Source organism: Sus scrofa, chromosome 7 (assembly GCF_000003025.6).
Source record: "Sus scrofa isolate TJ Tabasco breed Duroc chromosome 7, Sscrofa11.1, whole genome shotgun sequence".
NCBI classification, from domain to species: Eukaryota; Metazoa; Chordata; class Mammalia; order Artiodactyla; family Suidae; genus Sus; species Sus scrofa.
The window spans coordinates 112,316,994-112,334,102 of NC_010449.5; the positions used below are offsets into that span (position 1 = coordinate 112,316,994).

Consider the following 17,109-nt stretch of genomic DNA (forward strand, 5'->3'; position numbering starts at 1 on the left):
AACTTCTGTTGGGGCTTTGAAATACTCCATAATATATTCATTTTTAAGAGTATTTGCAGCCATAGACTGGCCATCCATATTGTGTTTTGACTGTTCCAATGTGAAGGGAACATGGATTCCTCTAAATACACTTAAATCCCTCAGTGGGAGGGTGGGTAGAGGTGAAATGCTGGAGGTGGATGGGGACAGCCTGGGAATCCAGCTTCTGTGGATAATCCACACGCAGACAGCGCCCAGGAGCATGGGTAAGAGGAAGACCCGTCTAGGAAGGGCCGGGGGTCCTCCAGGGTGAGAGTTGCCGTGCAAAGAGAAACTCGAGGCCCAAATTCACAGGCACTAATGGATGCCATTATGATGCAGGAGAACGGAAGAAGTTCAGCTAAGACTCCACCTTGCTTAGACAAAGTGTGTTGACTACTTAAAAAAAAATTGGGGAGTTCCCATTGTGGCCCAGCAGTTAATGAACCTGACTAGCATCCATGAGGACTTGGGTTCGATCCCTGGCTTCACTCAGTAGGTTAAGGATCCGGCTCTGTTGTGAGCTGTGGTGTAGGTCACAGATGCACCTCGGATCTGGTGTTGCTGTGGCTGTGTAGGCCGGCGGCTACATCTCTGACTGGACCCCTAGCCTGGGAACCTCCATATGCTGTGGGTGCAGCCCCAGAAGAGAAAAAAGAAAAAAAAATGATTAAACTGTTGATTTTTTGGATCTTGTTTTTAACCTTTCTAGAAATTAATGTTTTAACTTTGATAACAAGGATTTGATATAGTTTCCCTGAAGTTTTTTTTTTTTTTTTTTTCTAAGCTGTACCTACAGCATGTGGAAGTTCCCGGGCCAGGGATCGAACTCATGCCGCAGCAGTGACTCGGGCCACTGCAGTGACAATGCAGGATCCTTAACCCGCTGAGCTACATGGGAAATCCTCCTGAGATTTTTAATAGCAACTTTTAGTTAAATGAAGGTGGTGTTGCTCCCTCCGGATGTTACCAAGCCAGCTGATGCCTCCCTGACTACCCTGAACAGTGGCTCTCGACCTTGGCTTCACATCAGAATCACTAAGGGATTTAAACAAATCATTCTGCCACAGCTACACACCAGACCGACTGAATCACTGACCCTCGGGTGAGGCAGGCAGCTATTTCATAATCACCCGGGTGATTCTGATGCGCGGCTAAGACCGAGGCCCCAGGCCTGGAAAGACAGTAAGCAGGTACTGGTAACTAACACTTGGTCCAGAAAGGTATCCTCTACACGGCCAGCCAGCCTGAGCTCCCCTGCTCCCCTGCAGCCCAACAGTCCGAGGAAAGAGTCCAGGAAGATCTTGCTCTTGAGAACAGAAGTGATCAGAACCCTCTTGGTCTCCGAATCCCTCCGACTCAGCAAAGGTATTGAGACGCCTCAAGGGATCTGGTTTACATGGGTTATATCTACGGGTATTTACATATTAAAAATCAAAAGTGAGACATGTTTAAAAGTGATTAATTGATTTTAAAATGACAATAATAAATTACTCCTCTGGAAGAAGTCTACAAGTTTTCTACCAGGTTCTTAGGCTCCTTTGCTACCAGGACTTGTGACTTTTTTTTTTTTTTTTTGGTTTTTCTTTGTTTCTTTTTTTTTTTTTTAGATTAAAATTTAAAAAAAAATTGAAGTGTAGTTGATGGACAATGTCGTGTTAGTTTCAGGTATACAGCGGTGGTTCAGTTTTACATACATATTCTTTTCCAGAGTTTTTTCCCTTACAGGATTTTACAGAATATTGAGTATAGCTCCCTTTGTTATACTCTAGGTCCTTGTTGGTTATCTATAACTTTTGGAGGGGCTAATCTTGCTTTTTGGATTAACTATTTTGTTTGTTTGGGTCGTTCCCAAATGAACTAATCACAACTAACGTCAAAGTTCCTTCTCTTTGTGATATCTATACACAACTAAATTAAGTAATTCTTCACATGATAATCGGCTCCATGGTGAATACGGTCTGGCAAACGATGATGGTGCCGGCAGTGGTGAGTATCAATTTTAGTGAACACGGCCTGTTTCAGGCACTTGGATGTGCATTTTATGCACATTACTTCATTTAATCTTAAACAACTCTTTGAAGGCAGTTAACATTGTTTAGATGACAAAACTGAGATTCAGTGAGGTTACCTGTCTTACCCAAAGTCACAGAGCCAGCAGGTGGCAAAATCAGGACTCAGACACACTAGTCTACTCCAAATCTAGCCTCTAAATCCAGCTCAGCCCTGACCCCACCCCCTGAAAGGCTGCTGCGAGCCTCCGTTTCTTCTCCCCACCACTCTCATGTAAAAAGTCAGGCCTGGGGGCCTCAGGGCCCCGTATCACCCTGTGGGTATGGTTATCACGGTACAGCCCACTCTGTTTTATATTAAAGTCGGTGTACCTGTCTCTCCTATGAGACAGGTGGTTCTGGAGGACAGGAACCAAACCTTCCATTTAGGTATTTTCAGGGGCTAACAATGCCAGGCCTCTGAAATGTACTTGGTAGATGCTTGTGGAATGAATGAATGGCGAGGGAATGAATTAGCACTGTCGAGGATACGTCACTCTGAAACCCAGAAGAAAGTGGCCCCTTTTAGGGAAGCAAGTCTGAGTGCCCTACTCTCCTTCCCCAGTGGCCCAGAGGCCAGAACCTTCCCCGTCTTAGGGCTTCTCAGCCTGGTGGTCCTCGGACTGTCGAGGATACGTCACTCTGAAACCCAGATGACAGTGGCCCCTTTTAGGGAAGCAAGTCTGGGTGCCCTACTCTCCTTCCCCAGTGGCCCAGAGGCCAGAGCCTCCCCCGTCTTAGGGCTTCTCAGCCTGGTGGTCCTCACTGCCACCAGCCTGGGCCAAGGAAGATGGTGGCACACGGCTGGATCAACGCTGCACTCATCTTTTCCCGTCTCCAACCCAACTAACCCACTTAATTATGGATGGTCACTGAGGTTTATCAGAAATTACCATTTCCTTCCTCACCGATTCCTTCTCCGGCACACCGCACAGGGGCAGAGACCCCTCATGTTCTGAACTAGGGCTGGATATTAGAGCTTTCAAAATGTATTCGTAATAGTGGATGACTTACAACCATGGTAAAAATCATCTAATAGTTAATGTCTACTATTCTTGGCAATAGCATAACATAATCAAGCTCTTCTACTGGATTTGAATTTGGAGAAGAAAGGAATAAACATCATTTTGAATCAGGATGGATAGATCTGATGACAAAAAATAAGCAAAACCACCTATCGCTTACTGTTTCATAGGATTGAAATGGTAAGTGCCAAAAGGGATTTTGATTTACGTAGGTAAACAATTGGGAACACTAGTTCTAACTGACATCTTTTTAAAGCAACCCTTTTCTTCCTCACCAAAGCAAATATATTCCTGCAGCGTGCATGGGTAAGAGGATTATTCCCTTAAGGGGAAAAAACTGAGGAGGGCTGAGAAAGGAATTAGAGGAATATAAGACATATCTCTAAGTTGAAATCCAAGACTCTGGAGAAATAAGCTTCCAAGTATGGCTTCAACAGGTAAGCCGGGGAATGCGTCTGGCCGCTGTGCATCTCTTATTTATCACATTGATTTGAGAAGCGCTCATTCCTGTGGTAACCTTGAGCTGCTGTGCTCCAAGCCCCTCAGGCACAAGGCACAGTGGCTCTGAAAAGCCACTGCAAAACCAACAGGACCAAGGGCCAAGAGAGGCAGGTGAGAGCATGCCCTAACATCTGGCCTAGGTTCTGTGACCTGACTGCTGAATGGTCCATGAGATGCGCTGGAGCTGAGGAGATCTGAATTCCCTCCCACTCAGGTACCCGGGAGCCAATGTTACAGACTTCTAATGTGGCCCTCATGCGCGGACCCCATTTCAATACTCAAAGCGCATCGTTCAAAGGGATCTCAGAGCCGACTATTCTGTTAAAGAAAAGGCATAATACATGACATGGCCTACTTAGAGTCGGCAACCCTGTTTTCACCAGCAGGATCAGTGAATGCCTGGCGTGTATTTATATCCTAGCTCCTCTTTCGACTCTTCTGGCGGCAGCAAGTAAGCTCCTGCAGTCTGAAGGATGTCCGCCTCTCTCCTCTCCGATCTTCACTGCACGCAAAGGTGAACAGGGCTCAGATGAAACGCTACCTGCCTGGTGACTTGGTGAGCATCAAAGTCCCGGAACAACGGGACAACTGTGTTACAGGACGTGCGAAAAAAAATCTTCCACCAAGGAGACATCAGTGGACATATTTCACACGCGTTTGGTCAGGATTTGGGCTGCTCTTTGCTTCTTCCCTGGAGAATTAACCCGGATGCCTCATGTGCAGGAATATGGGACAATGCAGAACACGTGGCCCCAAGTCCCGTCTCTCTGTTTGCCCCCCACTTTCTCTCCGCCTAATGCAGCGCAGATACCTGCCCTCCCCTTGTTTTTCTAAAAAACTGAGCGTGCAGAAATTACCCACTGCTAATAAATCTCCGTACTTATTTCCCCTCAGTCCTGAAATGATTCAATATTATCTGTCAAGAGCGTTTATTCAGCTTCTGGTTCTTAGAAGCCAGGCCCCCCCCAAACACCTAAAGTCAGAATGAAAAAAAAAAAAAAAAAAAAGGCAGCAGCTCCACTTGTTACAGACCCTGCAGACTAAACAGCGATCTGAATGACTAAGCATTCTGCCTGAGCGCTTTGCTTCAAGTGTTTCATTTTTAACAGGGAAAGGATGCCTGTTTCTCAAGCGAGGGCTTGAAAGTAAATCAGTCCAATACTGCACACTGCTGGCGGCCCTGACGGCCTCCTCCATGCCTGCCGGCTGCGTTCTAAGAACCAGAAGGGCCTTGGGGCAGAGCACCTGGGGGTGACTTCTCTCCTGCGGCCAAGTTGGGGGGGGGGAGAGATATGAGGTCCATTCTCATGTCCCTGCTCAAATTAGGAATATTTTCTCTGTACCTTTTTAAAAACCTTAATCATTCCCCCTCTGCTCTCCACACCCCCATCTTTGCTGGAGGTGGTCCTGCTTCTCCCAGGAGGCTGATTTAGGGGTGCTGGGCCCCTCCCACTACGCTGTCAGGGGTCTCCCATCCACATTGGAACTTCCTGAGAGCTGCCCCCTCCTCTTGTTGCAGAATGTCCCTCCATGGGACGGGGCGGGAGCAGCTCTAAGGGCCATGCCTGCCTGGTTCAACCCAATTCCCACCGACCATGATGCCTCTTGCTTATGGGCTCCGCTGGCCAATAATTTGGGGCAAATAAAGTATCTAGTAGATACTTTCCTTTTTCACTGTGTGAAAAGGGGACTAAGACGGCCAAGGAAATCGGGACAGCCAGATCCCCGTCCCAGGACGAGATCACAATTCCCAGGCGACTTTAACAGAGTAGCAAGCACACTTTAAACCTGATAGGACGTGTCTTCTCCTGAAAGGGGAAGGTCCTTTCCGGGGAAAGTTTTAAGGAAGGGCTGGCTCCACCAAGGCCAGGTACGTGGTCACCAGTGGGCATGCGCGGGCGGCCCGTGCGGCTGGCGCGGGGGCGAGTGGCAGGGCCAAGGGTGGCAGCGAAAGCGTGGAGGGGAGGGGGGGCGAGCATGCGGGGAGGTGCCAGCTGTCAGCGGCGGAGACGCGGCTCCGGGCTGGAGACAGTACCTTCTGGAGGACTACAGCAGGCAGGTGCTTCCCCCTGCGCAGACCCTCCCCGCTGCATAGTGGCAAGGCCACGTCCTGGGAGTGAAGCGCCCTCCTGCCTGCGGAGGGCTGTTGGTCTCAGCCTGTGGGAGAAGCCCCCCCCCACCCCACCAGGCTTGGGCGGGACACGTCCGCATCTCCTCTCCGAGTGCCTTTTATTATTGACTTGTCAAGCTCCTGAAATTCCATTCAGCCTTGCTTAAAGAAAGGAACCCCAGAACTAATTAAGGAGGCTTAAATTAATTTTAATTTAATTAAAACAGCAAGGAAAGGTTTATATCTGAATTCTTAGGGCTGATTTTTTTTTTTTTTTTTGGGTCTTTTGTCTTTTCTAGGGCCGCACTGGCGGCATATGGAGGTACCCAGGCTAGGGGTCTAATCAGAGCTGTAGCCACCGGCCTACATCACAGCCACAGCAAGGCGGGATCCGAGCAGCATCTGCAACCTACACCACAGCTCACAGCTACGCTGGACCCTTAACCCACTGAGGGAGGCCAGGGATGGAACCGGAAACCTCATGGTTCCTAGTTGGATTCGTTAACCACTGTGTCACGATGGGACCTCCAGGGCTGAATTTTTTAAACTGCCACCCCTCAAAAGCAGTGGGGTGATCACTAGGGTGATTTTTTTTTTTTTTGATACATAGATAAAAAAATGCCTTTGTTGTATGAAGCAGGAGCAGAGGGTGAAATTCACCCACCAGACTGACTAGTCACTTCCTCATCAGGGCAGATGTTTTTGAATGTGAGAGAATGCAAAGGCAATGAGAAAATGCCAGCCACAATGGAAAGAGGAAACACGACTGCCTTGGCCTTAGTTTTCAGCCTTATTTCATTTGAGAGGTGTGCTCTTTTGTTAATGTTTATGTCTTCACCTAGTTCCTAGGGAGAGCAGCAGTTTCACCAGAATCAGCCACAGGAAAAATGAAGCTGAAAATCCAACCGGCTCGTTCTTGGGGAGGAAGATGGCTGCTGGGGGCACTCATGAATGGGTCTCAGCAGTGAGGGCAGCCTGGGAGGCTCTGGCCCTGCGTCCCAGGCCGGCTCTCCCCACTGGGCGGTCACTGCCCTCTGGGAGCCTCAGCTGCTGAGCTCTATCCTGAGGAGAAGGGCACCTGGCTGAGAGGCCTGAAGGCAGGATCAGCTAGGGCAGACCACAAAGGTGTGTGTAGACAGAAAAACTAGTCCTCTCACGCCCTAACAGAGGAGCAACCTGAGGCCGGGAAGGTTAAAATGAGTCGCCTGGGTTCCTCTGCAGAACTAGCCCCTGAACCCAGGTTTCCTGACTTTTAAGAGAGCTGGAGCTATTTCTATGTATCAGGCCTCACTTTAACCAGTAAGGGCTGCTTGAAGATTTTAATGCAAGCTGGCCTTCTGAAAATCGTTTCAATGTGTTTGAGGAGTCTGATATTGGAAGGACCCTTTTTTCTGAACAACTCTAAAGGGGTGATAATACCAACCGTACCCCTTTCTGATTATGGACTTCTTAAAGCCAGAAATAAAGCCACAGCTAGGCTGAGCTGGATTTCAGAAGGGAAAACAAGGCTCTGAGGGGAATGTTTGCCATGAGCAGTAAAGGCTCAGATCATTCAGATGCACTGGCTCACTGTATACCTCGACATTTCTCAAAATGCAGTCCCTGGAACATGGACACCGCGTCAGGGAGAAAACACGATGTAGCTTGGGAACACTGGGTCAAAGTTCGGAGAGTCTTGCACTTTTTAATTGCAGGACTTCTCAGAGCCTTTAATGTACTAATGTGAACTGTGAGTCTCTAGGAGGGAGATGCACTATTTCCCAAACATATTTGACCAGAGAGGATCAGTGATCAAATAAACATCCTTTGGAAAATTTGATAATCCACTAACGCCTTCACAAAACGCCACTGTAACGCACGAGTCCTCCATTCAGAGAACCCAGAGAACCGCTGGGTTTCCTTTACATTTTGGTAGGAGTTGAAATTTTATGATGTCTATTTAGCTTATTTTAGGTAAATTAATTATTAGAACTTTTGTGCTGGGTACCTATAATGGTTGAACTGGAAAGGAATTTTAAGATTCAACTGGTCCCCTCTACCCCCAACTGCTCTGGGGAGGCTGGCGGTCTCATGCTTTTGATGGGCCCCAGTGGGGCTGTGGACCACGCCAACATACACCCTTACTTGGGCGTTTGTCCTGCAATGCCTTCCGTAGTTCTTTCCAGACAAGCACTGCCTCCTCAGTATTTAAACCCGAGCTGCAGCAGAAGCATTAGAATCTCAGGAGAGACGGGCCCCTGGGGGGAGGAGTGAGCAAGCAGGTGGCAGCTTCATATCCAGCCATCTCGCCATCTCAACGACATTCCCCGTCATCCACAGCCACAACACACACGGCAAGGTGGAAGGAAGCGTGATTCTGGAGACCCTCAGACAGGTTAATAGATTGGTAAGCTACTTACTAACTGAAAAAAGGGAGGGAAAACCATGAAAGTATACTTCTGGAGAGTTGCCTTGGAACAACAAATCAAACCAAAAATTAAAACCAAGAAACAAAACATTTGAGAAAAATCCAAAATTAAGGCTGAAAAAGCAAATGGAGTTCTGATAACCTTCCAACTGTAAGCCTGGCTGTCTGGAAGCAGATTTCAAGTGTGACACATGTTTTCCCACTAACAATGATTTTTTTTTTTTTGGTTTTTTTTTTAACACCAGCAAGGCCAACTGGGCATTCCCCTTCGTATTTACATGTTCACTCAGCACATGAAAGCTGACCAATTCATGTAACCTGCTTTGTTTCCAGGGCAGGAAATTCCAAAGGGAGGGGAAAAATAATCAAACAAGCAGTTTTCAGATCTTTCCACACATTAACCCTAATCACGAGCCCAACAGTTTGTAGGGTTGGGCTAGTTTTCAATCCTGTGAAGTCAAAGGGTTGGAGGGAGAAATTCATAAAACTTTAGGTCTTGGCTTTCAGTCCTAAGGGAAAGAGTTGGAGTTTGAATTCATTAGAGTTTTAATTTAAAAAATTGCTACATTTACTAGTCACATATATTATGTTTTCTCTTCCCTAACTAAATATTGCATTTACGCAGGATGGGGGCTGGAGATCCTTGGGTACCTCAGTCGCAGGGAAAAAACATGGTTACTGGTTAGGGGCTCCCTGGGGACGGAAGATGATTCATAGCTTCACAAAGAGTAAACAATTGAGCGCTGCTGGTACACGATATATTCAGCAGAAAGCCCGGTGGGTGCTTATCACACCCCCCCAAATTTGCTAATTAATCTGATATAAGGAGGCCCACCAGTCTCCAAAGGTTTAAAGGGACACAGGACTCCTTGGGGTGACCCAGGATAAATACTGGCAGGGAGTGAAGGTAGGTGGGTTGGCCGTGCAAACGAGTGGCTGGCGCAGTGGGAACATCTAACGATATTCTAGAACAACGCAATCCCATTTTAAAATTGAAAAAAACTGGGCAAAAGTCAATGTCAAAAACAATTTTTCTGGAAAAACCAAAGTTGGCGATTGCCCCTGGGCATTGTATTAAGGGAAAATGTCTATTTTAAGATGGGGATTAAAAACAGTATAAGCAGTTTATAAACATCATCTTCAACTTCTGTTCCGTAAAACTGGGATGGCCATGAAGGCTGAGTTCAGAACACCTAATATGCAGATATGTAAGGTCAGCGTGGTTCTTGGTTTGAATGACTTATTTTAATGGTAGACTCGTTTCTGTCCAGTTCTCTCTTTCTGGTGTGTGTGTGTGTGTGTGTGTGTGTGTAACACTGCAGGTGTCACCTGAAAGATGAACACATTAGGGAAAGCAGTGCTTTCTGGTAGCAGCTCCCTTATGAGCGTTTGTTCAGCATGTAACTGAGACTTTGGATCAAAGATGAACCCTTGTAAATCACAGATACAGAGATTAAACTTTCTGGCTGTGCCGTGGGAAAAGTGAGCATTCAATAAACGAGTGGAAGAAGAAGGGTGGATCTATTTAGGTGCCATTTAAGGGCTTCATCAACCAATGTCTCATTTTAATTCAGGGATGTAATATTTTTTTCATTGACAGGTCCCTGAAAACAGACTTTCCAATTTCTACACTATGTGAAAGCAAGATTACATTAAAATGCTATTCAAGGTCTCTGCACAGTTTCATCACAAAAAACATAACAATTTCTTTCCTTGCAAATGGAAAACAATTTATAGCATCGTTTCTCAAAATGTAGCATACAACTTTTATATACTTACGTATTTATAAAATACTCCCTTAAGTGTAAAATTTAAATATAAAACTATTTAGAAAACACCTTAAGGGGGTCTTCTATAAATAAGGGGGTATTTTATAAACCCAGATTCCTCTGCCCCACCTCAGGCCTCCTGAACCAAAAACTGGGGGTGGGGCCTGGGGATCTGAGTTTTCAAAGGTCTCTGGGGGATTTTAAAGCACAGTAAGGTTTGAGACCTGCATATTTATAAGGCATATGGCCGATATCTTTAGAATACTAGCTTACTATATATTGTCGAATGAATTTCTAAATTTGAAAATGAGAAATATTTAGGAACACATTATTATTTGCACACTGTTCTAATTTGTTTTTAAAAAAGGGATCTTTACACATTTGTGTTAACTCCAGAAGGCATGGCAGTATCCAAGAACTGGAAGCAATATTCTATAAAGCTTCTGTTTATTCTGCTCAAAACAGATTTCTTTTGGAGTTCCCTCGTGGCTCAGCGGGTTAAGGACCTGGTGTTGTTAATGTTGTGGCTCCAGTCACAGCTGTGGCATGGGTTCCATCACTGGCCCAGGAACTTCTGCATGCCTCAGACTAGGCCAAAACAATTTTTTTTTCTTTTACTTTTCAAAGAGGAGGTGGGAAGTTGGGCACCAACGTGTTTTTCTGCCCCAAACAGCTTTTGGATTTTCAAACTAGCAAGATTTTTCTCTCAAAAAAATTTGATGGAGCTCTCTATCCAGCTTATCAGTTTGGAAGATTATCAGAAAATGAAACATCAGGCACATGAAGCAGGTCTAACAAGAAAGGAAAAACCATAAATCATGTTTACACAGAGAGGGTTCCTGGCGGGGGCCTGGGTCACTGACTGCATGAGGTGCAGGGGGCCACACAAAGGTATCGGGTTTGGGAGGAGAATGAAGATGAGAAGATACAAACAGGTGGAGAGGAGATTCGGTTCTTGAAAGAGAAGAGGAGGAGGAGGAATCTGACACTAAAAAAGTGAAAGAGAAAAAAAAGAAGGATAAAAGCAAAAAAACTTTAGAAACACAAAGAAAAAAAATAAAGTAGCTTTTAACATACTCACATAAGCTGCAAAGAAAATGAGGTCATGTAATACACAATCATTCCTCTACTTGATAACAGAATACAAGTGCTTTCCGAAGAAAACAAATTTGCTGTTTTCCCACCGGTTATCTAATTGTTCTGCAACAACACCACGGAATAAAAATAACTCAGATTTACCTGGGTACAGATTCAGCAGTATGATCCAGTGAAAATAATACGTCTTTAACCTATAACATCCAGGACATTCTAGAGGAAAAGAAACTCTTTGCTTTTCAATTGGAAAGGGTTAGACCTCGAATTTCCCTAGATTTATTTATTTATTTATCATTATTTTTTTTTTAATGAGAAGCACTTCTGTGAAATTTACTGAAATACTAAAGTTTTCCTGGTGCAGATACGGAGGGGCAAACCATAGGTCAGGTCCCAGCCTTGTGACAGTGGAGTCTTTAAGTTTTCTAGGCAGGTCTGCGTTTGGGGGCACCCATCAGGCACTTGGAAAAGGAAGCTATTACTGTCACCCCCATGGCTTTAGCTGGAGGGATACACAGCAAGAGGGAAACCAGTACAGTGATCAGATTGTCCCCAGACTCAACGGACCAAACTTTCAAGGTAAAAAAAATCATTTTGCTTTGGATAGGGTCTGGTCATGTCTATCAGTGATTAAAGATAAATCCCCTTCCTCCATATCCTGTTTTGAAGGCAAAAGGAAGAAAACAAATTTTGTTTCATCCTCTATTTAAGGAACTAGTTTATTCCAAAGAAAAGGTAATGATTCATAGCTTCAGAGTTAAAAGACCGTCACTCCATTTGGCTCTTTGGATGGCTGGGCGCTGTAGGATGACAGAGGCGGGGAGAGGGGAGCCAGAGGTGATATTAGAAGGGAAATCATATTCCTAACGAGTTTTTTTTTTTTTCCAGCTTTCTACATCCATTTAATAAAACCAACGTCTACTCTTTAGCCAAAGGGGACGCAACCAGTGCAAAGCTTCTAGATATGGTTCCCCGTCTGTTACTGCTCGGATCTGCATATGGACAATTTCTGAGGTGGAAAAACCACATTCCAGTTAATTAGCCACCTCCGAGATCAAGAACACGGAGCGTGCACTTTATAATGACCCAGATGTATAATAATGGTATTTTGGTTTTATTTTTAAAAAGCGCTCATCTGTTTGACATAGATACCGACATTTTTTTTAACAGCAAAATACGATGTTCGGGATTTGCCTCAACGTGCGCTACAAAAATGAAGTGTGGGACGGCTGAGATGGAGGGAAAAACAGATGCTGATTGTTGAAGGCTGGGGGCAGGTGCATGGGGATTAGCATCTCTAGTCTGGTATATTTGAAATGTGTCCACCAAAGAAACTTAAAAAATAAAAAGGAAATAAATTCCAGTCCTAGAAAACAAAAACAACCATCCAAAAGGGGGCTGTGGCTTCACGAGGGAAGCTACTGCACCGTGGGTGACCCGGAATTGGCAGGATCCCAGGGGTGGCAGTCGCCTTGGCTCTGCCCTCGAGTCTCACTGGCCATTCTCACGTCGGATGCCTGTGCCCTTTAGGAGATGCACCAGGTGGGGCCGAGACCCATGCTATGGACTAGCTGTCACCACAGGGCTGGGTTCTCTCAGACCACAGCTGACCTCAGGGTCACTTCTGTTTCGATTTGGGACCACGTTCACTTCCGACGAGTCCCTTTTCTCTTGGCCTCTACAGCCCCTAAGTGAGCAGGGCTGCGGTGGGGAGTCAAGACTCGCAGCCTCCTTTGGCACCACGTGAACTGAAAACTGAGGCAAAAGGAAGGAGAACGGCTGGGTGGATGCGCCCCGGCCGTGGGCTCTGAGCGCCTCGGGTACCAGGCGGCTGTAAAGAAGCTGGAGGACGTACCTGTGGACAGGTGTGGAGGGATGCCCAGGGCATGTGGGAAGGGACACCTCACAGGGCTGGGCTATTTTCAAGCCAAGGGATGTAGGCAATTATATCCAAGCTGATGTGCATGGAAGGGTAGACAGAAAGCTAATAAAAAAGGTTACCATCAGGGACAGGCAGGATGGAGGGGCAGGCATGGAAGCCAAAGCTGTCAATGGAAGCTTCGGAAGCAGATTTAACCCAAATCTGTGGGTCGGTCCACACAGATGCATGACCAGGAACCACTGCCCTCCTGCGCATGCCCACAGGCTGCACTCTGTGGAATTGGGTTTTATTCCTCCATCCTTACCATTTAGAGGCCGACCTTGCTCACGTTTAAGACTCTTTGATTTAAATAAGCACTTCGGAATGTTTTACCATCCTTTATAACCCGTCTGGAACGGATAAGGCCTGCTAAGGTGGCCTTCTGTTTTGCAGATTTCCCGGCCTCCTGAGTAAGGAACTGGTGGTTTGTACCCCAGCAGCTGGGTTCTGGGGGCCGGGCCAGGGAGAGGGGTCTTGGAGGGATTTGCGTTGGGCGAGCACACCACCACCACCAATAAAATGATCACAGCACCTGGAGGCTGAGGTTCTGTCCTACGGAAATCCAGACTCCAACCACCTGGCCTCCAGGGAGTGAGAGAATGCGTGTGTAGACTCCATGAATGAGAAGGGGCAGTGACCCCCGGCTGTGAACCAGAGACAGGTCACCTGGGGTCCCTGGGAGGGGGGGGCAGAGTGGAGACTGAATCCCAACAGCCACACTCATCTCCTCCCACTGTCTCTTTTCAGGGTAACATGGATTGAAGTCTTGGGACCTCGGGAATTTAAGGTCTGAGCCAGCGGGAAGGAAAAGGGGTCTGACTTTAGGAGGGCTGTTCCCCCAAGGCCCTGGGGAGGGGGAGAAGGGGAGACAGCCCAGGGCAGCAGCAGCAGCTGATCTGAACCAGCCCAAAGAGCTGCTGGTGCTGGAGTGTCACTTCCCTCTCTTCTCTCCCCAGGGTCTGAGCCTCAAAGAAGCTCAATCCTGACAACCTACCTTCCCTGCCCTGTGACTGTGGGGGGGCGTGGGCCACATCCTCTAGCAGGACTATTTCAGCTCGGAGTTGGCCCGGGTCGCAGCCTAAGGCCACAATGCCTGCTTCTCAATCCAGGGCTCAGGCCGCATGGGTGGCAAGTGTCTCTGGGGCCAGTCCGTCTGTATTCTGAGCCGCAGCCACAAGCCCTGTTAAACTGCACTAATTTATTTTTATTTTTATTTATTTTTTTGTCCTTGGTTCTTTTTTTTTTAATCTTTTATTTATATATATATATATATATATATTTTTTTTTTTCCTACTGTACAGCATGGTGACCCAGTTAAACTGCACTAATATATAATGTGTGCTGCTTCTAATGCCCGATGCTCCCGACCTAGGCGCCTAGGGCCCTGGGACCGGCCGACTTTTAACTTTGGGAAAAGGGAGCCGGGCACCGGATGGCAGGCAGCTGTGAGGACAAACTCAAGTGAGTACCACACCTGGCTCCCAGCCCTCCCGGGGACAGATTTTCCAAGGATGGCAGTGTAGGCCTCAAGGCTACTCTCTGGCTCTTTGGAAGGGCTCGGTCAGGAGCTGGAACCTGGCCCAGTGCAGGAGAAGCGCTCGGAAGCTCCCTTCAAGAAGCCAGCCCGTAGAAGACCAGGCATCCCAGAAAGAGATGAAGCCTGACTCCGGGCCCTGCAGGGTGGCCAGAGAAGCTACAGAACCAGGTTCCAAATGATGCTCCAGAACTATCTCTGAGGCTCAGAGCGCAGTGAATTTCTTTATATTCTGTGCGTCTGTCCTCCAAACCGCCACTGAAGAGTCAGTATTTCTGTTAGAATTACTCGTTTGGAGTTCTGGAAATATCAGGGATCTCTTTTCCCCTCTTACTTAGTTAGGCAACTGTGGAAACGCAAATGACAACTGCGGTGTAAATATTGGCTCCGGGGCAGTGAGGGCCACGGGCCTCCTGGTGGGGTCAGCAGCAGGAGAAGCTCAGAGCCCACCTGCCTCCCTACAGAGTCTTTTGATGGCTGTATGTGTGTCCGTATGTGCACCTGGTTAGAAACCACAACCTTGATTTCAGCCAGGTCTGAAATCTAAGGAGAGAGGGAGAAGCAGAAAAGCAGGGGAGAAGCTTGACGAGCAGGGGGATAATCTAATTTTACTTTTGATTTTCGGCTCCAAGAGCTGGGGAAAAAGTAGAAAGATTTCAGTGAGTTGTGTTGGGCAAGAAATATTACTTCCCCTGCCGTGAACACACACTTGAAAAAGCCAGTGGAGAAAACGCACCTCCTTCGAGAGGTTAGCTTATGTGCATGAGGTCTTCTTCCAACCCCAGGCCCTGGTGGCCCTCACCCCACACGCTCGGCTCGGGGACCAGGCCCCATGCTCTTGTTGACACCGTTTCGGCCCCTCTGGCTTTTCATTCTCACCTGTCTCGGGATCGCTGAAGTCTGGCAAAGTAATTGTATTAAGCTGTCGTCTGTCCGCAATGGTCCTATCTAAGAGGCTGCTCCCACGTCCAGAATCACTGCAAAACACAGCGACAAATGTCAGTCATTGGAAGGGCCGGGTGGCGGAAGGAAACAGCATCCACCAATCCCCATTCCGGAAATGCAGTCAATCCTCCTGCGCTTTTTTTTAAGGGCTGCACCTGCGGCACATGGAGGTTCCCAGGCTAGGGGTCCGATCGGAGCTTCAGCTGCCGGCCTACACCACAGCTACAGCAATGCGGGATCCGAGCTGCATCTTCGACCTACACCACAGCTCACAGCAACGCTGGATCCTGAACCCACTGAGCGAGGCCAGGGATCGACCCGGCAACCTCATGGTTACCAGTCGGGTTCATTAACCACCGAGTCCTCCTGTGCGTTTTTGATGGTCTTCAGCACCTTTCCACTTGTTACCAGGCATCCTGCTCCCTCGGCTGCCTGGCTGGGATTCCTTTCAGTATCCACATCACAAATGAAGTTTAAGCCGCACCCACACACTCATTTTCCTCTCTTTCGGTTCCAGGTTCTCCATCCACGTGCGGGGGAAACTGACCCACGCACTCTGTGTGGGGAAGTCTTGGGCTCATCAAGCCCATAAACACCTTGGCCTCCAGCTGTCTTTAGGGACCAACGCTCTACACCAGGGAGTCTAAGAAAAATCACCTGGGGCAGCTCTAAAAAATACTGATGCCGAGGTCCTGCTCCAGACCGAATGAATCAGAATTTCTGGTTTTCAGAGCTCCCCACATGGTTCTAAATGTGTAGTGGTCAAAATCAAGGATCCCGGCCCCTACTTTGGGAAGGGTCATCACAGGCATGGCCTCGTTTCTGTCCTAAGAACAAGCCTTTAAGATAAATGGCGTGGCTGGTATCTCAATATAATAGGACGGAGAGGGGTGTGTGCGCACACACTGAGCTGGGTGCCGGTGGGGCGGGAGCAGCAGCCCCCAGCCAGTGTTCCTGAGCTGGGGAAGCGGGGAGGGGGCTTAGAGAGAACACAGCAGGATGTTGGCACAGGCCTCTGGGCCAGCGCTCCCACCAGCTCCCTGCACTCAGTCCCCACTTCCAGTCTGTTCTTGCAAAAGAGGATCAGCCCCACTCATTTGGCAAGTCCCCGGGTAGACCACTCGGGGCCCAAGTGGAATGAAGCATTGTTAAGGGACCTTAGCTCCTAGACACTTTAAAAAAAAAATTCTAAGGAGCTTATAAGCAAACACGATTGCATTCTTCTTTCCCTCCCACTATTACGATATTCTATCAAAAAAGCATATCTATCTCTTGAGGTTTGAGCCTTTAATGCTTTTCTTTGAATCCTTCCCCTCACCCAGATTGGGGGGGGGGCCTACAAGAGACATTTTTTGGTTAAGAAGTTCAAATTCTACAATAAAGGGACACAATTTCCTTCCTCCATGCAGCTGTTGCTAAAAGTGGTACAAACAAGATTTGCTATGAAACTTAATACGGTTTGCAGGCTGCAATTTCCATGTCCAGGGATGTCGTTAGAAAAATCCACAGGAAACAGAAGGAAACTTGCTTCAGTTCAGACTGTTTGTCAGCCTATACTTATGACATCACTCGCTGCAAGTTTTTTGGAAACTGTTCTATTAATTATTTCCACAACTGAGAAACAATAAATGTCTCTGAGCAGAAGACAACATAAAAGTACATGCAGATTTTCATTAATCCCATGACCGACTAAATATTTCTAGCACTGCTCTGTTGATAATTTTTTTTTTTTTTTT

The 17,109-nt window shown here is 47.2% G+C and overlaps 1 protein-coding gene across 5 annotated transcripts in view; it reads right to left on the bottom strand.

Annotated features, from left to right (window-relative positions):
- Window positions 1–17,109, bottom strand: part of TTC7B (tetratricopeptide repeat domain 7B) — a 248,963-nt gene that overhangs the window by 46,833 nt on the left and 185,021 nt on the right. The window contains exons 17-19 of one of the 5 annotated variants that reach the window (XM_021099605.1): window positions 15,308–15,405; window positions 10,708–10,869; window positions 8,105–8,155 (exon numbers count right to left, since the gene is read on the bottom strand). In XM_021099605.1, coding sequence (XP_020955264.1) covers window positions 8,105–8,155; window positions 10,708–10,869; window positions 15,308–15,405 — 311 coding nt within the window. Of the gene's footprint in view, window positions 1–8,104; window positions 8,156–10,707; window positions 10,870–11,120; window positions 11,190–15,307; window positions 15,406–17,109 lie in introns of all 5 variants that reach the window. The other 4 variants (XM_021099607.1, XM_021099608.1, XM_021099606.1 and 1 more) reach the window with 4 other exon arrangements.